General features: G+C 37.9%; 1 protein-coding gene across 6 annotated transcripts in view; it reads left to right on the plus strand.

The window, feature by feature from the left end:
- NDRG3 (NDRG family member 3) overlaps positions 1-27,719 on the plus strand; it is a 66,655-nt gene that overhangs the window by 25,775 nt on the left and 13,161 nt on the right. For 4 of the 6 annotated variants that reach the window (XM_074212011.1, XM_074212014.1, XM_074212012.1 and 1 more), the window contains exons 3-8: positions 9,318-9,353; positions 17,385-17,490; positions 18,275-18,395; positions 24,830-24,892; positions 25,431-25,491; positions 26,705-26,791. In XM_074212011.1, coding sequence (XP_074068112.1) covers positions 9,318-9,353; positions 17,385-17,490; positions 18,275-18,395; positions 24,830-24,892; positions 25,431-25,491; positions 26,705-26,791 — 474 coding nt within the window. Of the gene's footprint in view, positions 1-9,317; positions 9,354-9,405; positions 9,429-17,384; positions 17,491-18,274; positions 18,396-24,829; positions 24,893-25,430; positions 25,492-26,704; positions 26,792-27,719 lie in introns of those variants that run through there. The other 2 variants (XM_074212016.1, XM_074212013.1) reach the window with 2 other exon arrangements.

The raw sequence follows: 27,719 nt of genomic DNA on the forward strand, positions 1-27,719 counted from the left end.
ACCAGATTTGAACCCAGGTACTCCTGACTCGAGGGCCGGTGCTTTATCCACTACACCACCTAGCCGCCCCTAAAGCTATTTTCATAGCAAAAAAATTGTTACATTTAAAAGGTATTTTAATATATACACACTTTCTATGTTTGATATTTTAAAGAGGGGCAATTGTTACTAAATATCAATATTTCTCAAGAAACAAAGTTTGGAAAATATTCCTCTGGCCATTATGTCTTCAGGATTTCTTCCTAGATCCTCTTTCCACTAAAGGTTCTGTCATAAGGTCAATTTGTCTCTTCTTCCTTTGGTCATTGAGTATATTATTTATTTGGAGTTCAACTTTTTATATACTCTGACAGTAGTTTTCCAAAGTAGGCAAGTCATATTATATTTTTCCTACTAGCTAGAAATATATTCTTCAAAATTTTTAGTATTTTAATTTTATTTCCCCATTTCTTCTTTTGGATGCTTATCTTTCATTTACTGAGTCTCCTGTTAATCTATTCATTTGCTTTACCTATTCTCTAAGCCATTTATTTCCCAGATTTTTCTTGAGCCATTCCCTTTGCCATCTGGCACTAAACCCTTACCCCTTGTCCTGCTTCTTCCTTCATGGATGTTCTCAAATATGATGGGCAGGTAGGTGGCACAGTGGATAGAACCACTGGTCAGTTCAAATGTGACTTCAGACACTAACTAGCTGTCTGACCTTGGGCAAGTCACTTAACTCTGATTACTCCATATCCAGGATCATCTCCAGTCATCCTGATTCATATCAGCCACTGGACCCAGATTGTTCTGTAGAAGAAAATACAACTGGTAAATTAGCAACAGCACCCCTCACTGATCCAATTTATGTTCTTGTCATGGTATCACCTCCCTGATGTCATGGGCTTCTTCGAGAATGAAGGACAAACATTATTATTATTTCAAATACGGACCATTAGTGTTAACTTATTTTTGATTCATTCAGCCTCTCTCTTATTCCTCTCATTATTCCTCCTTTTGGCCTTTTGCAATTTTGAAATCTTCCCTAATATGGACAAAGTTTTGTACCTAAAATCAGAACCTCTTGGGGTTCAGAGGCTGTTTCAGACACTTAGTAGATCTGGCATCTAACAAGTAGCTTAATCTCTCAGCCTCAGTTTCCTCATCTATAAATTGAGGATACTATCTGTAATAATTGATGGTAACTGCATTCATAAGGTTGTTTTGAGGAGCAAATGAGATTTTGGTATATGATTTCCCAGAGCCTAAAGCATTTTTATGAATTTCAATTGTTAATCCTACTGTAGAAATAACTTTTTTGATTAAGGAAAATGATTTATCTTCAGAACAAATAGAAAGACCAAGTTAGATGTTTGTGGCTAATAGATGAACCCTTTTCTCCCACATTCCCAGTAGAGTGCTAGAGAAAGATCCGTTTTCCACCTTTTACTGCTAAAGGACCACCTACCAAAAATGGATTTTACCAAACCAGTGTTCATAGAAACCAGAATCTCCAGCAATTTACTACGTAAGAAATCGTTGTTTGTGTTTTAATGAAACTAGAGTTTAGCCATACTCTTCCAAATGGTGAGGTAGTACAAATTAGATTTTCTAGCACTAAATTCCCTCAAAGCTGTATACCAAGGGGTGGCTAGGTGGCGTAGTGGATAGAGTACCGGCCCTGGAGTCAGGAGTACCTGAGTTCAAATCTGGTCTCAGACACTTAATAATTACCTAGCTGTGTGGCCTTGGGCAAGCCATTTAACCCCATTGCCTTGCAAAAAAAAACCCATATACCAATTGAGACTCCTCCTGGAAAGACCACAGACAAACATGGATCCATGGATCTGCAACACTTCTTTTTTTATTAAAGATTTATTTATTTTGAGTTTTACAATTTTTCCCCCAATCTTCCCTTCCCCTACCCCCCACAGAAAGCAATTTGTCAGTCTTTACATTGTTTCCATGTTGTACATTGATCCAAATTAAGGGGGGGGGGGACAAATGCCACTTAAATAAATTTCGGAGATCTCTCAAGGTATGAAGAGAAGGCTTTATTAGTTTCTCCAGAAACGGGCCACAATCTATTAGAGAGATTGAGGAAATCTCAAACTTTATCCCACTCAAGTGTGATGCAAGAGAAATCATATCCTTAAGGAAGAAATAAAAAGTATAAGGGATAACAAGATCAGATAATAAGATATCAGGTTTTTTTCCCCTAAATTAAAGGGAATAGTCCTTGAACTTTGTTCAAACTCCGGCTCTTTTCTCTGGATACAGATGGTATTCTCCATTGCAGACAGCCCCAAATTGTTCCCGATTGTTGCACTGATGGAATGAGCAAGTCCATCAAGGTTGAACATCACCCCCATGTTGCTGTTAGGGTGTACATTGTTTTTCTGGTTCTGCTCATCTCGCTCAGCATCAGTTCATGCAAATCCCTCCAGGCTTCCCTGAAATCCCACCCCTCCTGGTTTCTAATAGAACAATAGTGTTCCATGACATACATATACCAGTTTGTTAAGCCATTCCCCAATTGAAGGACATTTACTTGATTTTCAATTCTTTGCCCCCACAAACAGGGCTGCTATGAATATTTTTGTACAAGTGATGTTTTTACCCTTTTTCATGATCTCTTCAGGGTATAGACCCTGCTGGATCAAAGGGTAGATCTGCAACACTTCTAAAGAAATAACATTAAAGCTAATACTGAGAGAGCAAGATGTTTCTAATTATTTCTGTTTCATTCTAGCATCCCCAAAATTAAAATATGAACCTCATCCTCTGAATCAGCTATTAAATTTTGGATAGCATTCTTTTTTGTTATTACTTTTATTTTTTACCTATTTTTCATTACATTTTACTTCATATTTCAATTTAATATCTTATATTTTTCTTACCCACCAACTTAAAAATAAAGCAATACACTCATATCAAATATGCATAATCAAATGAAACAAATTCCCTCATTAGCCATATCCAAAATGTCTCAATCTGTATCCTACATCCATCCCCTCAAGAAAAGGGTATGAACCCTTTGGAATTGTATTTGGTGATTATGATATTCAGATTTAAGTCTTTCAAAGTTGTTTGTCTTTACAGTGTTATGATTATTGTATAAGTTGTTGTCCATCTGCTTACCTCTTTCTCCATCAGGTTCATACAAGTCATATCAGGTTTTTCAGAAACTATCCCTTAATTTCTTGTGGTACAAATAGATCCAATTACATTCTTATGCCACAGTTTGTGCAGGCATTCTATAATTATTAGATACCCCCCCATAGATAACATTTCTTTGTCTCTACATTAAAAGAACTACTGTGAAATATTCTAATATAAGCCCTTTTCCCCTTTCCTTAATCTCTTTGGGATACAGACATAGTAGAGGTATTTGTTGGGTCAACATATATGAATAGTTTAGTTATCTTCTGGCATAGTTCCCAATTACTTTCCAAATGGCTGAACAAATATACAGCTCCACCATTAATGCCTTCTTGTGCCTTTTCCTGTAATCTCCTTCTATAACTTGTCATTTTCCTTTTTTGTCATCTTTGCCAATCTGAGCTTTTGAGATGAAACCTTAAAGTTATTTTTATTTATTTTTGCATTTCTCTAATTATAGACCTTTTTTTTTTCAATTTTTCAATTTGGCATTGATGGCTTGTATGCCTTTCTTTGAGATCTGCTTATAACTCTGACCAGTTATAAGATATATTTTTGTAAAACAGCTAACCAGTTAAAGAAAAGAAAAGAATTCATATCTCATACCTGAAAATAGGTTTACATAGCTAAGATACTAACCCCTTTAGCTAAGGAAAAATTCAGTATTCCTGTATAGAGATTGACTTTAGAGGAAAACTTTCCAAATTCAACCAAGATTCCTCTCTTAATTATTGGGACTTAGGAAATTGGAGGATAACTTAACAGGAATTGCTAATTGGGTCTGTCTTTCCAATGTATTAAAAAAATGAACATGCTACCTTAAGAAGGCTTAAAATGTTGAAGAACTGAAATCTGTCAAGCATTTTTAAGCACTCTAATATATTCTAAGACTGGGATACAAAGACAAAAATTAAATGGTCCCTGCCCTCAAGGAACTTAAATTCTTTCATAGGAGACAACATGTAGATGTACAAATAGATACAAAATAAATATATGCAAAAAAATCCACACAATAATGGGGGGGGACTTCAGGAGATTAAGAAAGTCTCATAGTAGGAGGCACTTAAACAGACTTTTGAAGGTGTTCTAAGAGACAAAAGATTGAGGACAAAGTACCTTCCAAGCATGGAGGACACCCAATAAAAGAGGATCAAGTCAAGAAGGAGATGGTGCAGAACAAAGAATGCAAATTTTGCTGGATCACAAAATGTAGGGAGGGCCAAATCTGTATGGATCCTAGACACAATTAGGGACCATTAGGGTAGATTTAGTAGGGGTCAGTTTCAGATTTGTGTTTTGATGTCTCTTTGACCAATGAATAGGAAGCTCTTGAGAGACCCAGAGTGTGGTGTGTCTGCACAGGACCTGATGTGGTAGCCCGGACAAGAGGAGACGAGGGCCTAAGTGCGGGAGTGGAGTAGAGAGAGAGGAATTAGAGGAATTGGGTTTTGAAGATGGATTGACCAGATTTGGCAACTCAGTGTATATTGTAGAAAAAAGTTAGGAGTCAAGAAATATGTTGAGGTTCTGAACCTTGGTGCCTGGAAGGATGGTGCAGTGTTCTTTACAGACACAGGGAAGTTGAGAAGAAGAAGGATGCCCTGGGAAAAAGGCTGGGGAGGGGGGGGTCACCAAGTCAGATTGAAGAGATGAAGAGGGTTCAAGGTTTGTCTTTAGATAGACCTTCTGGGGCGGCTAGGTGGTGCAGTGGATAGAGCACTGGCCCTGGAGTCAGGAGTACCTGAGTCCAAATCTGGCCTCAGACACTTAATAATGACCTAGCTGTGTGGCTTTGGGCAACCACTTGACCCCATTGCCTTACAAAAACTAAAAAAAAAAAAAAAAAGACCTCCTTCCTAAGGGGTATGATGTGTCGATGAGTCAGCAAAGGAGATTGAGGCAGGAAGAAACCCAAAAGCAGCAATGACATGAAAACTCAGAGGAATTATACACGGAAATCAATGACTACATTGAAAATAGAATGGAGAGAGCTCAGTGTGGAAACTTTGCAAAGCCAAGTCTGCAGGAGTTGGTAACTTTGGTGATGAATTCATGGGATAAAATCACTGACAGCTGTGTGGCTAATACACCATGAACAGACTGAATGGACAAAAGTGCTCCTTTAAGAAGAGCTCTATTACTGGACAAGAGCAATTGGGGACAATGGTTCTATAGGAAATGTCTGGCTGGAATTCAGAATTTGGAAAGTTATGACGATGATCCAGAAGAGGATGACATGACCAACTGTATTTGAATAAATGTATACTTTTGTATATGAATAAATGAATCATTGTTATACATAAAAAAATAAATAGGACATCCCTTGAAAATAAACCTAATACATGTTTTGAAGCAAAAATTAATATAATACCTGGTCTTACATCCAGGGAAATATGGTAGCAAGAGAGAGAGTGGGCTTCAGTTCAGTGCTGCAGAGAGGTCAATCAGTCAATAAACATGCATTGAGGGGCGGCTAGGTGGCGCAGTGGATAAAGCACCAGCCCTGGAGTCAGGAGTACCTGGGTTCAAATACGGTCTCAGACACTTAATAATTACCTAGCTGTGTGGCCTTGGGCAAGCTTGCCACTTAACCCCATTTGCCTTGCAAAAACCTAAAAAAAAAAAAAACATGTATTGAGTATCTAAATGTGTCAGGTTTAGGACATAAATAGAAAAAAAAGGTGGTCCCTGCCTTCATGGAGCTTACAATCTTAATGGGGCACATAAAAGAATGGTGAAAGACTGAGGGAAGGAGGGAAGAGACGGGGCACACAATAGAAAAATCAAAGGAGTCCACATGAATGGCGGCTAAGTCCCCTTCTTAAATGGAAGTTTGGGAGTTTAGAACTTCACCTTCCAATCAGAGACCCAGAAGGCACTGATGTGTTGGAATTTTACAGGATGACTTCCCATCTGCTGAGGCTCCTAAGGGGCATAGTGGAAAAGTTCAGAAGGAATGCAGCCCAGTGGAACCTAAGTGGAAGCCATCAGAGATCATTAGTAACTTTGGAGAAAGTCTTTTTAATTGATAAAGAGAAGTGAGAAGAGATATAAACATTTAATGTAGATTACTGTTTCTAGGTGTCTTGCTGTAAAATAGACGAACTACAGGATAGGATGATAGCTTGAAGGATGGATGGTAAGACCTAATAAGGTTTTAGGATTGGGGAGACTTGGATGTCTTTGTAGGCATCGTGGAAGGAACCAGTAGATAGGGGGTGATGGAAGATTAAAGATGGATGTGTAATTATGAGGGCAATCTATAGAAGATTAGTGGGGATATAAGATTAAGGCAGAGAAGGGTTGGTTCTCTCAGAAACTAGATTAAGGAGGATGATGAGGAAACTGAAAATGTAGAGAAGGGGAAATGCAGGAGCTCTGGACAAATGAACTGTTTAGATATAGTACTCAGCTGACAGGCTGGGGGAGTAGAAAAGAGGACAAAGGTCAGCTTCTAGACAAGAGGATAGAGAATCAAGGAAGAGTAAAAGGATTTCCTTACTTTGATGATGACCCAATTAGTATTAGATAATGTAATATTTAGTGGACCTAGACAAGTTGAATTATGCATTCCTCTAGATGAGTTAAACTGTAGCTTGATATGAGTGAAGGAAGCAAATGGGTAAATGCAATAATCTAGGATTGGGGTTTCGTAGGACATGAGTGATGAAGGGTGACAAGGAAGCAAGGAATTAAAAAAGAGGACTGTATATCTAAAACAAGGATCGAGAATGGGAAATACTGAGAGTAAAGGGTCCCAAGTGTGGGTTAAAAGGTATGATTTGGAAACATGGAGATTGGTTTTGATTGGATAAAGGATTATTGAAATTTTTTGGTCATGGAAGTTGGTACTTATGACCATTCCCTTAGAAGGGTTTAGGTCATAGGCACTGAGGTTAAGAAATAGGAAGATTAGTGTTTGAGGAAACATCAGCACAAATGTGGAAATCCCTGTAATATAAGGTCAGGAGTAAGTAATGACTGAACTTCAGAAAGGAGAGAGGCCTGAGGGCCTCCCAGGATCAGAATTTAGTGAACAGTGGACTAAGTGATGGCAACAAAGGGAAAGTCCAGGAACTGAGAATCTGAAACTAAGTATAATTCTCAAACAATTTATAGGAACTCTGAAAAACCTTGTAAGATTGAAGTCCTGATATAGTCTATGGCATGTTTTGACTTGTTTTAATAGTAGCTAGCTTCTTAAAATCAATGTAGTACTAAATAATCCCTATTCCATACTGATATGCTTCACCTCTGTGAAAAAAAAGAACAAATTCATCATAATGAATGACAAAATACATGAAACCCTTTTAATAAAGATTCTCATCAATTATAATTACTTTAGTTTTTTTAAAATGTACCTTCTTAATTTCTTTTTTTTTTTGCCTTTTAAATAAAACTATGTGATGCAGGTGAAGGTGCTTCTTTCTGTTTAAGGTCCAAGATATTACTGGCTTCAAAGCTTAGTACATTCTTTCCTCATGTTCTTTCTCCTGCTGCTTCTAAGGTGAATGAATGACTGTCATGAAAAGCTTGCTCTCTTTTGCCTTCTCTGTTATACTTGTGGAGGAATTCTATGAAATGATGACAGTGAGATATCCCCTAATTTTCCTTCCAAGCCTTTTATGGTGTCAGCTATTGTGTAGATTAGTTCTTCTACCAAAGATGGCACTACAGAATTGGCAGAACCTCATTTCCTAGTAGACATCTGTGGCAGTCTTACCATTTCTGAGGATCTGATACAATTTTATCACCTTTGGAGAAACTAGGGTTGCCTAACTATTTCAACTTTTCCAAAAACATGAAGCCATTCTACCACTATATAATTGTATGGGACTAACCATGCCTTATGTTCTTAGAAACTTTCACCTGCCTGGCAGGTAACTAAGAAGAAGAAAACTTTTTCGGAGAGGACTCTATGTTGTATCTGCTTGGCCAGATTTTTAGATCTTCTCAAACAGAAAAGCATCTTAGATCTCAACTGTTCCATTCCTTCCATAGACAAATGGGAAGGTCATCTGACTGATGTGGTGTGATTAGCCTGCCTCAGAAAACTAAGATCTGTAGATAGCTTGGAAAATATTTGCCATTTTATTGATTCACAATGAAGCAGTATAACAGTAGATTAAAAATCTGGCCGTGGAATCAGAAAGAACTGGGTTTAAAACTTGCCCCTTGGCCCAAAATACATGGCTATGGTCAAGACCTCCCAGGCCTGATCTTAAATTACAGGTGAGTCTGCCATGGGCCCTCCATCCCACATTATCCCAAAACAAGGGGCACAAAATCAAGTCAGCCAGTCTTCTCTTCCCAGACATTTCTTCACAAATGACAAACATTGGTCTTCTGATAATACTTATGTAGCATTCTTATAATATTGACTTCCAAATTACTGAGACAACATATGAACTGTTCCCAGGACTTTTATGATTAACATTTCTGCAGCTTACCTCTCTTGTGAGTACTTGGACCTTTTGAGAGCGACTGGGCCTCTAAACAATTTGGGGAGCTATTTTTTTCCACTTGGCAGTTGTGGGGAATCAGTAGCTTTCATGCCTTAGCTGACACCTTATTTTATCTCTCTCTTTTCTCCTCATAACTGTACATTCGTTATGTTTTTTCCTCAGACATGAATTCATTCAATTGTAGTCCATACACACCTTCAATTCCTCCCCAGTTCTTTCCACGTCTATAACTGGTATTCACCAGACTTTTGTTCCTATTCTGCTTTCTTCTTTGTACAATTCTTTTCTCCTCACACTGGTTTCCATCCACTTCCTAATTTCTGCTGTTGCCTACAGTTATTGTAGGTATATGGACTTTCAATTGACTTTGGTACAGGTGGCAGCTATTTTGCCCTCCCTTCATAAACTTTTAAAGCCCATATAATAGGTAATTGGCAGGTTTACCCTGTTTACCCTGCTGGGAAAAACTAAGTTCCTTTACTAGTTACTCTGGTTAGCAGGTACTTAGGATGAATCTTGCCTCCCAAATCTAGTTCTTTGTACCCTTGACTACTAACCCATGTTATCTCAAGCCTTTTGCTGAGAATTGTGGGATTTATAGCTTTCAAGGAGCTATACTTGATGTGCTTTCAATGTGAAACTGAATTTATTGCACATTTGGGGAAGCCTCTGGGGAAACTGACTGTGTTTTCTGCCTTCTGTTGACAGAATGGTACTCGAAACTTCCAGGACTTTGACTGTCAGGTAAGGACTGTACAAGCACCAAGAGGGCTGTGTACAGGATCTTTGCAGAACATCACCTTTTACTTGGTGTCCAATGTAAGGGAATTTTTTGCATAGCTACTCTTGGCTCTAAGCTCTAACTTTTCTTTTTCAATAAATCAGGATTTATTTAATTGACTGTCATATTAAAGGGTTTGTCTGCCAGGTATTCTCTCTATTGTAGATGCCTGTTTTGATTTCTTTCTCTGTGATTGACATCTCCTCTTCTGAAATAATAATCATATGTGTGCCTGAGTTACTTAGAATCAAACAGATCTCAGATTTCAAGTTCTCTTTCGATGCACAAAACCCTTTTAGCAAAAATTCAAAATGTTAAATACTTTAAATGTAAAATACAATTACCTTATCTATTTGTTTAGAAACTGGAAATATAGCATCTCCTCCTCCCTTTTGTTATTTTGTTATTTTTGTTATTTTTGTTATTTTCCTATTCTGATTTTTGTTTAGGGCTGCATTGCCAGCTTAAAATTTGTTTTAGGTATGAATCAATCACCCTCCCTTTATACCACCTGAACTTGTTGAGATATTTGTAAAACTCTGACACATAGAAGGAGCTTCATAAATTCTTTTTCCTTTCCTACTCTGAGGATATTCTAGTCCCTATGGAAGAATAGGGGGAAAAAAATAACAGCATTATCTTCCTGGGACCACTTGTATTGGAGGGATACCCTGACAGCAGCCTTTGAAAGCAGGCCATGTGGAAAGCATGAGTAGCAAACAAGAACCTATGTTATCCATTCCTGAACCTGCATGATTACAGTGTGTACTGAGAAACTCACTCCCCTGCTGCCAGGCCTCAGCACAAGTAGTTATTTTCAAGGTTGCTTTTTTTAGTATGAATATAGTCAGATCTGTTTATCATTCTAATATTAGGAGAAAGAACTAACACCATAGAAGAAGTGTGCTTTGTCTCATTGTTTGTAGAATTAAGTTTAGGGGCACAGTTTGGTCCACATCTCTCCAGATCCATACTATGAAAAGTGGTCAGCTCTCATTTCATATAGAATGGCAAATAGGACAGGTGACCCAGAAAGATGTTTTGTTGCCTTGGAAATGATGATATTGTAATATTAGGCCACTGGATTGCTGAATCTAAGACCAATCCAGTAGCTTAGGGAATTGGGGAAACTGTGGTTTTACTCTCAAATTCATCTCTTGGTTCAAAGGGCCAGGTCTCCAGCATTCTGGTGTGAGCAGGAAGTTTCCTTTATAGATGAAGGTTTATTTACTCACATGCAGGAAATTGAATAATTGGTTATTTGGGTAAAGGCATTATTGTGGTTTAGTTATCATTGAATTTGATTTAATCTCAGTAGTTTTAGGCACTGGAATGAACCTATAGAAACTGATTTGTTGATATGCTGTGCTAAGTAGAGATTTCATCTATTGGGGAACTTTATAATTCTGGATCTTATGAAACCAGAACAATATCTAGAAGAGATTTTCTATGTATTGTTCTACATAGAATGTGGGCAGTGTATTGGGAAGCTTGAATGATTTTATAAAATTGAATGTCAGAAATGAAAACATTAAACAATTTTTCAAATTGAATTTTAGAAAATTTTTAGCAAAAACATCTTAATATTCTATAAGCTCAAAGACAATAGCATGTTCAAAGCATGACTGACCATAATTTCTTGACTCATTTATGATGCAATAAAAATTATAATTGGCCTTCATATTTATTGCTGCAGTTTTTGTGATTGTATCAACCATGTGATCAACCATGCTACTGTCCTTAAAGGGCCTTTATTTTTTCACCCAGCATTCAAGGAGCCTTTTATGCTTATAGTTGATGAAAAACTTTTTTTCTTTTTTGATATTCCACTAGAATTCTTGTGTGACCCCTACTAAATCTACCCTAATGGTCCCTAATGTGTCTAGGATCCATACAGATTTGCCCTTCCCTACATTTTGTGATCCAGCAAAATAAGCATTCTTTGTTCTGCACTATCTCCTTCTTGACTTGATCCTCTTTTACTGGGTGTCCTCCATGCTTGGAAGGTGATTGTAAGGAAAAAAAAGAATTTGCTGCCTAAAGCATCTAAAATCCCCAGTCTTCATTCATAACTGTTTGTTTATTTATATTACGTATTCATTATTTATTATAATATAAGGTTGCTACCTGATTAATCCTATTTTCCCTTTTAATATGGTGGCCATTGATGGGAGCAGGCAAGCAAACATAGGGTTATTAAAGGTTTTTCCTAGATTGGATGATCTGAAAGACAGGAATGCCTTCTCTAGAGAATATAAAAAGCCTGTGGCACTTCTGCTGTGTATCTGAAGGGCACCCAATAATAAATACTTATAATGATCAGGTTATATATAACCCTTGTCATTCAGTGATTTCAGTCCTATCCATGACTCCATTTGGGCTTTTCTTGGCAAAGATAGCTGGAGTGATTTGTCATTTCCTTCTCTAACTCATTTTATAGACGAGGAAACTGAGGCAAACAGAAGTAAAGTAACTTGCCCACAGTCACATGGAAAGTGTCTGAGGGCAATCTGAACTAAGATCTTTCTGATTGGAGGCCCAGCACCTTACTGCCCACCTGGCTTCCCTCACCCCCTTACAGTGCTTCAAACCAATATCCTCCCTCTTTGTGGAATGACAGAAGACAACAGCAGTGATGAATTGGGCTAATACTAATGGAGTAAGGTTACTAGTTACTGGTTAAGGACTCAATGAGAGAAGCCAGATACATACTAGATAAATTATGATCTACAGCTCAAATTGTTATGTATGCAAACTTCTTTCACATGTACTTAAATGGCTTTAAAACCTGTGAAAAATGCTTTCTAGATCAGCTAAGCAGTATGTACTAAGTGAAGATTATAAATATAGCCTAAACACTCCAGATTCTTTTATGGGGGCATGCCCAACAAGGGCTGAGATGTTCAGAAGGAACAGGGATCAACCTGTGAGCCTCCTGTGCTGCTTGCTGGAGCTCCACTCAGACCCGAGCAGATGATGAAACCAGACCAGGTGTGGCACTACCCTAAGGAACCTTACTGAGCAGATGATGAAACCAGACTAGGTATGGCACCACCCTAAGGAACCTTACCAAGGTGGTTATGCCTTTAGCCCCTAGTTCTTTTGAAATTTGACTAACTAGTGAGAGTTGAAGGACTTAGGTGATTTTTGTGATTGAAGCATTTCGATGTGAGCTTTTATTTCTTCTGGCCTCACAAGGGTGTACTACTACATTTCTCTCTCTGGATCTCTAGGGCTTCAGGTTATGCATATCCTTCCAAAGCTCGTGTCCTTTTTCTTTGACCTCTTCAGTTAACCTCAAACCTTCACTGTCAATTTGTAAAGATTTATTTTTGCCTTTTGGTGGAATCATATACCTTTATTTGCAATGCTAAGCTAGTATCTAAGCCAGTCTCTGTAAGGTCAGAGCCACCTGTCTTGATGGCAGGTGCCATCATTTACTGCCATCTGGCTGCTTCAGCTGCCATCTCCCTAGCTCCTAGCACTAGAAGCGACTACCCGTCCCCATCTCTAAAGCTATTGTGTCATAAGGCAGCTGTCTCATTTGGAATTCCTGGGAAAAATCCTTTAGTGCTTGGGAAAGGTACAGTGGAAGGAATACTGAATTTAGAGGTTAAGAACCTGAATTCAAGCCTTGACTTGTCACTTATTCATAAACACATATGTCAGCATATGAGCATTCAGGAAATTTTTTTAATGGCAAAATTTATTAAAAACTCAGTAGTAAAGGGCATTTAGTTTATTCATCAAACTAAAAAAATGAAAACTTAATTTTTTGAAATTAACAGTTAAACTTTACTGTAAAATTACAAATTAAAAATGAGACACAAAATACCGAATTTTTTGAATCATTATTTAAGGTGTGTCTAGAAACCCAGCAGACCTTTGTAGTTAATAATAACCATATGATCTTGGGGAAGTCACCCTACTTCTTTTGGTCTCAGTTCTTAATTTACAGAATGAGAATTTGATGGCAGCATGGCATAGTGAATAAAGTGTAAGATTTTAAGTCAGGAAAGCTTGAGGTCAAATTTTACCACTATGTATATATCTGTGCTGTTTATGGGTGGGTCACTTTGAAGCCTCAGTTTCCTAATTTTTCAAATGAGAGGTTAGAACTAGATGGTATTTAGGGTTTCTTCTAACTCTTAATCTGTGATCATTAATATGGATCTATGTTTGGCATGGTTAAAAATGAATTAGAAAAAAAAATGAATTAGAGAGGGAAAAGATAAACCACTCCAGTTATTTGTCAGGTGGAAGGAGAAGTGAAAGGGGAGGATTTAAAACTCAACCTTGCAAAAATAATTAGGAAAAACTATCATTGCCTGTAGTTGGAAAAATAAATAAATAAAATATTAATAAAAAAGATTTTAATGATTGTTGAAAACTACCATTGCATATAGTTGTAAAGATATTTTTAAAAATCTGTGATCATGTAATTAAACTTTAATAATTGAAAACTCAGGGGGAAGATTTTGCTGACTTTGATCCTATTCTACCTTTGGAAAATTTCCCTTACAATGCTTAACTTCTAAAGAAGACAAAGTGACCTCACAAAACTTGTTTATTTTTTTAATTGTCCTTTGTTTTGTACTAATTCTGGTAGAATTATTTTTGGACCAAGTGAGAAGTCACCTTTGACCTCTTCATAATCAGGTTAAATTTTTGTGAGGAGAGGGAAATATTTTTGGTATATGTGAAGTGATGAATGGTTGTAAGCCTGGTATATGGTGTATGGAAGATGATGTGGGAGTTCTATTAATAGTCTGGAAGAACACTAGTTCAGATTAAAAGGAATGAGCAAGAATAAAACATGGCAGATAGATGGTGGGTAAGACTTGAAGTCAAGACCAGGAAGATTGGACTTGAGACTAGGTATAGAAAAATCACTGAATAATTTATTCAAACAACTGATAAGGGAGATGACTTTCACATTGGTCAAATTGTAATATTAAAGCAAAAAGCCCTGTATAACAATAAAAAAAATCTTTCCAATTTGAATTGGTTCAGTAGAATATCACTGAAGCAGCAGGAAAAAATAGAATTGGTTCACTGGATCTAGTAAAATGTAAGCACCTTGAGGCAGGGTCTTGGTCTTAGCCAAACTTTCCATCTCCTCTACCATCTATGGGAAGCTGTGTAATCAATGTTTTTTGATTGCTATATTATTACTTAAAGTGAATCAGCACAAATTAAAAATGAATTGTCTGGAGCTTAAATGAGACTAAGTCCAAATTGGGAGCAGAAAGAGAATATAAATTCCAGAGATATGTAAAATAGTGATGTTTTGTTCTTCATTCTTGAAGAAGACTGACAGGGAGGTGATGTCATGACAAGCACATGAATTGAATTTGAGTGAAGGGGTGCTAAGTCACCAGCTTCACTTTCTCCTTCAGAGCTGTCTGGGTCTAGTGGCCTGAAATGAATCAGGACAACTGGAGATAGTCCTAAATGTTAAGTGACTTGCCCAAGGTCACACAGCTAGAAAGTGTCAGCTGTCTGAGGCTGGATTTGATTCCAAGGCCAATCTCTATCCACTATACTGCCCATCTGCCGAGATAAAATAGTAGCTTTTTTTTTGGTATGATAGATAGAAGGAAACCACTTTGGCAAAAAACTAAGGCTTTGATTCTTATGTTTAGATCCAGGGCAGGCAATTCTGACCTTCGAAAGCATTTGGTTTGGTGTTACCAAGGCAACCCAGGCAGGACTCAAAATTCAATAAATCTAAGAATTAATTAAATGTTTGACCAAATATAGCAGACTAATTTTTAGTTATTAATTTTGTATAATCCTCATATGATGTTATAAATATCCCCTGGTTAGGATGATGGCAAGGCAACCTAATAGAGATATCTTGGCTATTTACCATTCACTGGCCCTGGGAAAGTAGCCAAGAATAGGGGAAGTGTGTCTGGGAGCTTTTGGGGAACATTGGTAGTTGTTTGAGTTTGATTTTTTTTTAAAGTTTTCAAAGTGAATATACTTTCTCAAATGCCTTAACAATGGAGAGAATGGTTAAGCAGGTAGTGAAAAGGAAGATTTTTCAATGCTGCCCTCTTGGTAATTGTATTTAGGGTCACATTGTGTAGTCATGCTGTGTTCTAGAATGCCTGAGAGAGGTGGTAACTAGAGAGACCACCTCCAGAACAGAAAGCAGTTGATCATTAAAAAAAAAATAGTAATATTGTTCCTAACAGTGACTTGACCACTAATTCTGATCCCTGATCAAGATCATTGAGATAGATTCCATTCCAAATGAATTCTCAGTATAGTTCTTCACCATCAGATCAACCTCTCAAAAGTGTAACTCTCAAGCCAAATGCTAAGCCAGCTCCCCCAGTGAAGGAAACAGTCCTAGAGGTTCAGCAGGCAGGAGGCATTTAGAGGGCTGGGTAAAGTGCCTAATGTGATTTAAGCATAATTCCCATCTGCAGGTGTTTAGAGACCTCTCCTGATTCAGGGCAAGCCTCAGAAGTACTGAACTAAAAAAAACCCTTGTGTTTTCACTTTTGGTTTCATGGTTATTGATTCTTTTTTGTTTCACTTAAAAATGGTTAAAAAGCTGTATTAAATAATGAGATTTATCCAGACCAATAGAGAATGACAAAATTGATCATTTTCTCAGTTCTCTCTGGCTTAATTTCAAAGTTCTTGATTACTTCCGGTCTGTCTGTTCTTGACGTTCCTATTTCTCCCTTTTTAGCATCTTTCTACTGAAATTACTTCTCCAGATCCAGATATCCTTTTATATTTAGTCATCATTCTCCCCCTACCACTGAAAGCCTCTTTGTTGTTCTTCAGCTGTCTCTATGCTCTTCAGAGTCCCTCTATTCTTTCCTCCCCTCCAAATCAGTGATAGTAGGAGAGTGCATTGATCAAGAAAGGTTTATGCCTCATGGGATAGAGGATTTTTGGTGAAGCCCAGTATGAACTTAGCCTTAGGGAACCAGCTTGCCTTCTATGTCCCATATAAGGAAAGGAATTAGGGATTTTAAAGAGGTTCATTAGTAAATAGTAATTCGAGTAGCTTAGCTTTACTACTGGCTTGGTTTTTTTCTTTTAGTTGATAAATTGTTTTAATACATCAGTCTCTTCCCAGTCAACAGTCTTTCTCCCACATTGAACCTTTCCAAAAAAAAAAAAGCCAAAAAAGAGTTACACAGAAATCCTCCAAAAGAGTTTGATTGGCAGCAGTACATTGTGCTTCTGATCTCCCCTCATTTCTTAGATCTCTTTGCCTCCTTACTTAATTCACAGGAATGTTAAAACTGGTGAAATTGGGGGATCAAGCTAAATATCAGTAAAACAGACTCATGTACAGCAGGTTTAGCAGGTTTTTCATTTCCAAAACTTAAAGGCTTGAGTTCTTAGGAGCAATTTACTTTGAACAAGGCCCTTGGGAATCCCGTTGGTTTCAAAATTGCCCCATCCAGATACTGGTTCCAGCAGCCTTTGATTCCATCTTGTGCTCTCCTCCTCCGGCTCCCCTCTGGTTCTGCTCATATCCTATCATCTGTTCTACTTTCTAACTTTCTCCTATTTGGTTCAAACCCCACTAGTTTGAATCTTGGGTTTGCCCCACAGCTCTCTTTCCTTCCTTTGTGTGCTTACTCTAGTCCATGATCCTACAGATGACTGTTCTTAATCAACCTCATCATACCTCTCCCCATTCATCATCTAACTCACTTAAACCCTTTTCCATAACCAGCTCCTTTTGCATATTTCATATATCCCACACAACTGATTTTTTTTGTTCTTTGTGATCATCTTCCTCCCTTCCCCCGCCTTCTCACCCTCTTTCCTTTTTATTAGAGGGGGTTGGAAAGTAGCTGTATTCTGACAGCATTTCACATATGTGCATGTATAGTACAAGGGAGTATTTCATCCCAGCTCAGGAAAAAGTAAAAATGAAGCAAAAATTGTGAAGCTTTGGCATCTCTGGTACGCCCCTTCAGCCTACAGTGAAGCAGTGCCTTCTCTTATTTCAGGAGCACGACGTTGAAACAGCTCATGGCGTGGTACATGTCACCATGCGAGGCTCACCAAAAGGGAACAGACCAGTTATTCTCACTTATCATGACATTGGCCTAAACCGTATGTATATTTATACCTGCCCCCTTGTCCTATGATGTTGTTTGCTTTTTTTTTTAAATTTAGACTATATTCTGGGTTCAAATCTTAGAGGAAATGTTCTTTCTGAGAAGTGAGCTTATCTATAAAATGACATTTGGATTTTTTACTCTTGAGCATAAGGATTCTCACACCCACTGATGGAATTAATAACATTCAGTGAACTTGCTAAAAACAAGAGGCTAGAGATCTATCTTTGCTTTAGATCTTATTCCTACCTCTTTATATTTAAAAACTGACAATTCAGAATGTAAATGCCATGAAAACACTCCTGCACTAGCCAATACTACAAATTTAAAGGGGATTGGGTTTGACCATTCTTGGTTAAGCCATGTCATCCAAACACATTGCCTTTTTCTTTTCTCTGTTCCCTATATTGTACACCCATGCTTACCTATCCAGTCTTTTAGTTTAAGATTATTTGCTAAACTGTTCCAGTTTACCAGGCAGTTGTGAATCCTCTGCTTTGGTGTTTTTATATGTGGCCTATGTTTGAAGTTTCATTTCAACACTATAACTTTCATGAAGCCTGCTGATAAGGAGAAGCGAACCAAGCAACCACACCAGATGAGTAGATACTGGATTTCTATGCACTTTTAAGTGACTTAGGAGAAAGAAGCTGTGCGATTTAAACAACTAGGACTTAAAGAGGCATCGTGTAGGAGGAGGATTGAATGTAGAAACTGGTTTAAAATAAATCAGGTGGAAATGAATGATTTGTTACTTCCAGGTCCTTTTTCTTTTGCAGATAAGTCCTGTTTTAATGCATTCTTTAACTTCGAAGACATGCAAGAGATCACCCAGCACTTTGCTGTCTGCCATGTGGATGCCCCAGGCCAGCAAGAAGGTGCACCCCCTTTCCCAACAGGGTAAGATTACAAGTGAGTTATTTTAAGCAACACATATTGGGGGAACATCTGGTGTGAGACGGCATGAGCAGATTACAGTGACTGCTAGCATGGAATCTCCAAGAAGACTTTTGAAATTGTTAACCCATTTTGTGCAGTCCCAACCTAAAAATGATTCTAGCAAAGTACCCCCATTTGACCTAACTCATTGACTTAACATTTAGATTCACTGTAGTCAGTTAAATATAGATAGATGGATTACATTTTCCCAGCTCTTAATAGCTCATAATCGTCTTTTGATTACAAAAAAAAAAATGCAGTATTGAGGTCACCTTGAAGAGGCAAGGTCTTTTCTGCCAGTCCCTTCTCTTACCTTTATTAAACTGCAGCAGCATCACTTACCTAGCTATCTTTTTTTTCTTTTTGTATACCTCTCCTGACCATCACCACTACATGCACTATCATGTGCTATATGTAAACATAAATCAGATTCATCTCTGAAGCCTGAGAATCCTTCCCCCCCCCACCTAGATCTGATGATTTCGACTTTGAATGTTGACCTGAACAGTCAGAAGTTTCTGGCATTGTTTGTGCTACCTGAAAATGAATTTTGGCTGGGGTTCAACTCAATATTTCTATAATAATTTAACTAAGTTTTCTAGGATCACATAAGCACAGACCTTAGGGTGCCTAACTAGCCTTTTCTTTTGTTTGTCTCAAGGCATTGCCCTTTGACAGGTGGGCCTTATGAAATATTGTTGTGAACAAGAAACAGGCACTTTCTTCAGCCCATCTTCCAACCAATAAGTCTGTTCATGTCTGTTATCCCCATAGCTCTTGCTCTCTCCTAGCTTGCATTGACTATGGAAAATTTTAGAGTTATCCAGAGAAATAGGACAAGAACCAATGTTCTTCTTGTAGGATCTTCACTGATCCTTGATTATGCTCTTTGGGGGATACAGAAATAAGATGATTTTCTAGTTTCCTCTAGTCAGATGGAGGGAAGGAGACACCATTACCATGGTCATTACCCTACCTCCTGCATGAGAAGGGCTCCCTTTGCCCCTTCACAACCCGAGGAATCCTAATGACTAGGAATATTCTAGTTTAGAGAATGTCAGTAACTTCTAGGGAGAGAAAAGGGAGTAGAGGCTGAGGAAGGAGCCATTCCCTTTTTAGAAGCAATGGAAATACCAGAAAGAGACAAAAGCTTTCTTGTTAAGGGTTTTTTTTTTAATCTTTCTTGTTAACTGAAATTGAATCAAGTTCTTATGCAATTCAAAAATTCTGAGATATGAGAAAAACCAGAAACAAAACTGATGAGGGAAAATGCTTATTTTAAAACAGATGTGTTTCTAGAAATGGCAAAAAAATGAAATGTAAACAATTGAAGGATATTCCATTTTTTTCTTTATATTCCAGAAATAGCTCTTTGCCCTGATTAGGTACTTAGTATATGTTTAATTAAATTAAAATTAAAATGGATATTTAAAGAAAATGAAGGAAATCACAACTAAAATGAAAACTAAATGGAACATGAAACAAAGAATAAAAAATAGAATTTAAAAGATAATTGACCAAAGTCTAAGAGTACATTCATTGTCAGTCATGGTTGCTTTGCCAGTTGATTTTGCTTAACTCTTTTGTTATAGGGTAAAATTCAAGCAAATAGTAGGAGTTTGGGGGTAAGGTGGGGAGATGATGTGTTGTACCTGGAAATTACTTAATATTTTAAAAAGGCCTCATTAAAAAAAAATCCAGAGGACTTTATACAAAAGAAAAAATATAATTAATTCTCTATGTTATTTTCAAATTTCACAACTAGAAGAATAAAAGATCCTTCAAACAAACAAAAAAGAGAAAAGAGATAGCCAGTATAATATAGAGAACTGGCCCTGAAGTCCAGAAGACTGGGTTCTAGTCCAGTCCCTGAGTCATGCTGGCTGAATGACCTTGGAAAGACATATCTCTTAACCTGTTCAAACATTTGATGTTCATTCAGAAAGTAGAAGAATGTTGGAAAGGAACAGGCTTCTGAAAAATTCATCAACTTAAGTTTAAAGCTCTTATAATTAGAAATGGAGCACTGTCCTCAGATCACTGAAATGCATCACAAGATTTGTTCCAAGCACATCTTCACATCCTCTTTTGACTGATGCAAGACTCCAGAACTTGTATTCCCCTGTCCCTGAAATAACCATTACTGTGATCATGCCCAGAGTCTGTTCTGTGCCATAGGGCAGCACTGGAGAAGGAATTTAATAGAGAATAATACATCAGCTTAACAAGGGAAAAAAATATGTAAATTTGGTGCTAATATCTGCCAGTGTTGTAAGTTTAGTTTTGGACATTTCCAAATGGTTGTCTCTTAGGTATCTCAAACCCAGCATATAAAAAAACAGAACGAATCCTATTTCCCCTCAACCCATTCCTCTTCCAAACTACTTTCTTTCTTTTTGAGAACTCCACCATCCTTGGAGGCAGCCTTGCTCTGACACGCTCTTCTTGAACATTTAGTCCACCTCTCCAGTCCCTCTGACATTGTCTGCTTCCGTCTCTTCATACCACAGCTATGCTAATTTGAGCCTGGACTATTAAGAAATTCTCCCCTACCCATGTCATATTCTTAACATAGCAAATACCAATTAAAATGGCCACTTCATATATACAGTAGACTAATGGACTAAAACTTTCTGATTATTCCCGAAGAAGCTTCAGTGATTCCCTCTTACCTCCAAGATCAAACAATCTGCTCTGTTTGGCCTTTCACATTATGCTCTTTTTCATTCCTTGTTCTAGCCCCTCCTCCTCCTCATCTGCAGTATTCCATCAATCCTGTCTCCATGTCTTAGTTCAGTCTGTTTCCTGCCTGACCTGCAGTCCCTCCTCCCTTCCACCTTCATTCCTCTGCAAGTTCAGCTCCAAGACTGAATTGCTTGTAACTCCCTCCTTTTCCTCCTTCCTAAATTTCCTTGGGTTTCCTTTAAACCTCTATGTGCCTGTGTCCTCTCCTGTAATAGCAGGAATGCTGACTGGACGATTTCATTTTCCAGTCTCCCCAACATCTAATAGAGTACCTGGCCCAGAAGAATAACTCATAATGATAGTTGGTAGTAACACATACTTATGTACTATAAAGACTAATTCATTTGATCACAAAACAACCCTGAATGGCAGGTACTATTGTCCCCATTTTATCAATGAAGAAACTGAGGCAAATGGAGGTTCTGCAACTCTCCCAGGGTCACACAGCTGTCTTAGCCCAGTCAACACAGGGCCTGGTTATTGTTGTTCAGTCGTTTCACTCATGATGGACTCCCCGTGACCCCGATTGATCACTGAACTGAGAGGGGCTGCATCCATCAGAGTTCATCACTCTCCCTTCTCTTGAAGGCCTTGAGTTATTTGTTGTGGTTATTGTTGTTGCTCTTTTTTCAGTTGTGTTCAACTCTTCATGACCCCATTTGGGATTTTCTTGAAAGAGATACTAGAGTAGTTTTGTCATTTCCTTCTCCAACTCATCTTCAGATGAGGAAACAGAGGCCGGCCGGGTGAAGTGACTTGCCCAAGAAGTACCTGAGACCACATTTGATTTCTTTCTGCCTCCAAGTCTGGTGGCACTGTCTCCACTGTACCACCTAGATACCCTAGCCCATAGCAGGGACTGTAGTAATTTGTATTTTCTTCACCCTTCCCTCTTCCTGTTTAATTGATATTGGTTTTGTTAAGACTGTATCAAAGGTAAGGGAGAACTTCATAAAACACACTGATGACCACCTTTGTATGGTGCTTTTGAATAACCTGCATAGCCATTCATGTGTGTGTGTGTGTGTGTGTGTGTGTGTGTGTGTGTATACACATACATATATAAAATTTTATTTGTTTTTGCAAAGCAATGGGGTTAAGTGACTTGTGTCTGAGACAAGATTTGCACTCAGGAGCTGACTTCAGGGCTGGTGCTCTATCTACTGCACCACCTACCTGTCATATGTATATATTGTGTGTGTGTGTGTGTATGTATGTATATTAAGAAAACATGGCTAACATGCTTACCAGATTTATAGATGACACAAAGCCAAGAGGAATGACTAATATGTGGCCTAATAGAGTCAGGATCCAAAAAGATCTTGATGGACAACTAGAACATTGGATTCCATATATTAAGAACAATCAAGAAATATATTTCAGAAGCACAAATGTGAGGAAGTGGCATGGTTAGAAAACAGCTTGTCCAGAAAACATCTAGGGGTTTTAGTAGGCTGCAAAACTCTGAAGGATCATCAGGAAAAATGGAGGGATTGGAGGCTGCATGAAGAGAAACCTGGCTCCCAGAAGTAAGGTGTCCATTCCTTCCCAGACCACATTTGGAATATTGTACTTTGTTCTTAGTGCCATATTTTGGGAAGGACTTTGTTAATCATAAGAACCTCCAGCAGAGGGCAACCATCTAATGGTGAAGGCTTCCTTGATTTCAGGAGCTGCATGTGTTAGCCTAGAGATGAGAAAACTAAGGGAGGGACAAGTGCCTAAAGGGTTGTCATATGGAAGATGGATTAGGTTTATTTTGTTTGGCTCCAGATTGGACTTCTGCAACATGTCAGAGGCAGGATTTAAAGACAGGTTTTACTGGCTCCAAGTTCAGCACTTGATCCACCATACTGTATTTTCTCTGAAAACCAAAACTGATCAAGTCTACCTGGTGCTAGGCAGCAAAAATAAATCAATATAATGGAAGTCCTAGAATCGCATTCAAATGTCTAGAAAAGGTTGTTCTATTTATATGAAACATTTGGAAAAAAATCATATTTCCATAAGTATTATCAGAAAAACAGATAATAATATAGTAGGGGGGAAAAGTCTCACCTTATAATATTTAAATGTATCTGCCATCCACCTCATTTTCTCTTAACATAATAAGGATGCCAGTGAAGTCCTCCCAGCTATTCACCATTCATTCTTTCTTCTTTCCATGTTACCAGCTCCACTTATCTTTATAAAATACAACATATGTGACCTTTAAAAAGCCATGACAGGTTATGATGGAGAAAAATTATTAGTGCAAATGGAAGAAAAATTACTGTGGCCAGGGAAGATGCGTTTTATGTATAGCAATGTTTTACAACAAAACATAAAATAGGGGATATTTTTCTTGACATAATTATCAGAAATAAGGGAATCATATAAACTTAAATTGATAATACTCAGTTAAGACTAAATAAATTATCAAGGGCTATGAATAGATATTTTACAAAAAAAAGATATACAGGTTATAAACATATAAAAAATGTATGTAAAACTTCACTAAGCAACTTTAAACCACCACTTTACTTGTGTAAAATTGGCAAAAATAAAAGCAGCCAAACCCAGGCTAGCAAGTTTATAGGGAAGCCAATTCTGCTTATACAGTACTGGGATGACATTATAAACTGGTAGTCTTTTTTGGAAAATAACAATATTTCATAGAGTCATAAAACTAATTTTGTCTTTTAAAACAATACTACTAGAAAGATTCCTCCATTGTTTATTGTTTAGAAGTAAAAAAGTATTTTCTTATAAAGTTTCCTAAATATTGTTTCCACAGGAAGTGGAAACAGCCTAAATGCTTACTATGTGGGAATTGACTAAACAAATTGGCACTCTTAAAACTCTTAAAAATGCCATCTATGAATATTAAAAGTGGGCATCTAAGTGGCACAATGGATAGAACACTGGACCTGGAAGTCAGGAGGATCTGAGTTCAAATCCAGCCTTAAACACTTAATAATTACCTAGCTGTGTGACCTTGGGCATGTCACTTAACCCCACTGCCTTGCAAAAAAAAAGTTACACAAGGTAAAGAAAGCAGAATAAACAAATTATATATTTTGGCTATACTTTTTTAAACTACATGCACATATGTGAACCTTCATAATAACAAAAGAGGTTTAAGGTGATACAGAGGTAGTAAAGAAGTTTATTATTTGTAAATACAGTTGTCATTTGTGTGAAATACAGTCCAAGTTCAGTTTTTTTGTTTGTTTTTTTTAGTTTTTTGCAAGGCAATGGGGTTAAGTGGCTTGCCCAAGGCCACACAGCTAGGTAATTATTAAGTGTGAGGCCAGATTTGAACTCAGGTACTCCTGACTCCAGGGCCGGTGCTCTATCTGCTGCGCCACCTAGCCATCCCTCAAGTTCAGTTGTTTATGTAAAAATTAAGACCATAACATTTCTTCAAAAATCTAGATAGTCTAGAGGACTTACTGAAAATTAATATAGTGTAATCATCAGTCAGGTGGACTGGGTTACATTCTGGGCTCTGACTTCTGCTCAGTGTGTAACATTTCACATGTCATTTATCCTTTCTGGGACTTCAGCTGCTTCACCTGTAAAGTGGGAATGACACTTAATAACATCCACCTGTCAGGGCAATTATGAAACTACATTCTTTTGTGATTTGATGGTGCTGATGATTTCAGGTACCAGTACCCTACCATGGATGAACTGGCTGAAATGCTGCCTGCTGTCTTAACTCATTTAAGGTAAGTTCAGAGGTTGTACTATGGAATGTCCCTGTCCATACTAATAAAACTGATGTTTCCTTGACTGTCCTGTTCTGCTTAAGGAAGAGGATTCTGGGTGAGAGTGTTTTCCAACTGGTAGTCTGGGTAATACAGGACTAAGGAAGATAGGGCAGCTAGGTGGCGCAGCGGATAGAGCACCGGCCCTGGAGTCAGGAGTACCTGAGTTCAAATCTGGCCTCAGACACTTAATAATTACCTAGCTGTGTGGCCTTGGGCAAGCCACTTAACCCCATTTGCCTTGCAAAAACCTAAGGGAAAAAAAAGATAGATGGAAATTGTCTGAAGCCAATCATGTTCTGCTAGAAAGAGGATTCTGGGTGAGAGTTTTTTCTGACTCATAGTCTGGGTAATACACAACTAAGAAAGATAGATGGAAATTGTCTGAAGCCAGCCAAATCATGAGGGGAAAGAGAGAAAAAAAAAAAACAAAGACAAGCAATACAGGGACTTCCCATATAAACTTAACCTTGTCAGTCTTGGTGTATCTGTTTTGCAGCTTGAAAGGTATCATTGGAATTGGAGTTGGCGCTGGCGCTTATATCCTCGGCAGGTTTGCTGTGAGTAAACAGATGAGAATGGGCCTAAGAGCCTGAAAGCCACATACTGGTTTTATGAGCCACCCTTATCTAAGACATGCTGCTTTATTAAAGGGAAGGAGCATAAAGAATAGTCGAGGAGGCAGTGAAGACACACTCTTAAGGACCATGGACATCCTTAACTGCCTCTGAGGACTTGCATGGGGCCATGTTTTCCTACTCATGCCATCCTATATAAGATCTTGAGAAAACTGGGAGAATGATGAGGAGAGAGGGAAGAAACCTTCTATAAATAGGGATCATAACTTTATTGGTGTCATGGACCCTTTTGGTAGCCTTTGGATACCTTTTCAGAATGTTTTTATATGCATAGAATTACTAAGGAAACTAATTATATTGAAGCAATAATTTCACAAATCAAAGGTTTTGAAATGGCTAGCATATATATAAAAGACTCCTAAGACTCCTAGACTTTTGTGTCCATATAAGATATGTTAAAAAGTCCCATTTGTGTGGGGTGGCTAGGTGGCACAGTGGATAGAGCACTGGCCCTGGAGTCAGGAGTACCTGAGTTCAAATCCAGCCTCAGACACTTAATAATTACCTAGCTGTGTGGCCTTGGGCAAGCCACTTAACCCCATTTGCCTTGCAAAAAAAAAAAGTCCCATTTGGGGAAAGGAGAATAAGCTTTTCCAAGCCAAAGCTTTAGTCTTATATTATTTCTTCTTTCACTTTTAGAACATAAAAACATATATGCAGATAACCTCAAAAGTGTTCAGATGCCTCATTTGATATCTTAAGGAATTTATATCCTCAAGAATCTCTCTAGCTCAAATAAGCTCTTAGACTTCCAAATTTCAGCTTCCCATAGGGGAATGATGTGGTCCAAGGTACAGGACATATCAACAGTAGAAGTTCAGAATTCCTCCTAGCCCTTACTTATAACAGCAATTGATAACCATTTTTAAAACTACCCATTGGACCGCTCATTCAGATATAAATTCATGTATGAAAGAGTTGTTTTTCTGAATTCCTGCCTCACACTTGGCCTGCTGCTTTCTCATGAAAGTAGAAAGGCCACTTTCCTCTTTTGGAACAGGAAAATAATTAGCTACATTCCTAATGTTAGGAAAACCTCAGTGGGACCTGGTTGAAAGACTGGTACTCTCTTTGCAATTACTCTTTTTCCCCCATAAAGGCATAAGGTGCTAATGTATCTCTCTTGTTTTATCAGCTCAATCATCCAGAGCTTGTGGAAGGCCTTATGCTCATCAATGTTGACCCCTGTGCTAAAGGTTGGATTGACTGGGCAGCCTCCAAGGTAAGTTCCCATTCTGAATATGCAGATGCTCATCTCCCAGTCTGTTCCCTAAAGATTTTTGTCCTACTTCTTTTCCAAAGGACATATAGACTACTGATACTTATTTTTTGAGAAGAAATTCCTCCTTTCACATATGTTTGTTGGGGTTTGGACAAAGGTAGCAGACTGAAACCTACTCATGAAGCTGCATGTGAATGACAATGAGCAACAATAACCATTGATAGACTCACAAAACTAATCAATGCCAAAATAAATTCACTGTTTTTTATTTGAAAAATTTTTGAAATGTTTTCTTTGAGTGCTAAAATTTCCAAGTGTTACTGCAAAAAAAAAAAATGGCAGCAGCTTAAGTCAGTGTTGATCTAGAATTTGCCAGAATAGAATTTTAAAGGACTGGATGTAAGCTATGTCATTGATTTTAAATAATCAGATGGTAGAGTTGACCCAGAATATGAGTTGGGAGGGACCCCAGAGTCCATGTAAACTCAATCCTATTTCTGAGCATTCTCTTCTCCAAGATTCCCAAATAATCACTCCCTTCTCTTTTTCTCTTTTTTTCCCCTTTATTATTTTATTTTTCCAATTACATGCATAACTCATTTTCAACATTCATTCATTTGCAAGTTTATGAGTTCCACACTTTTCTAGCACCTTCCCTTCCCTCTTCCCCTCCCCTGGCAGTGGCCAATCTGTTAAAAGCTGTACATGTCCAACCATGTTTTACATAATTCCATATTAGTTATATTGTAAAAGAGGGGTTAGGAGTGGGGGGGAACACAAGAAAGAAGCAACATAAAAAAGATTTTAAAAAATGATAAAGTTTACTTAGCTCCTCATACAGATTCCATAATTTTTCTTCTGGATGGCATTGTCCATAGGTTTTTCTGAATTGTCCTTGATCTCTGAACTGCTGAAAGGGAGCTGTGTC

Source organism: Macrotis lagotis, chromosome 1 (assembly GCF_037893015.1).
Source record: "Macrotis lagotis isolate mMagLag1 chromosome 1, bilby.v1.9.chrom.fasta, whole genome shotgun sequence".
Taxonomy (NCBI): domain Eukaryota; kingdom Metazoa; phylum Chordata; class Mammalia; order Peramelemorphia; family Peramelidae; genus Macrotis; species Macrotis lagotis.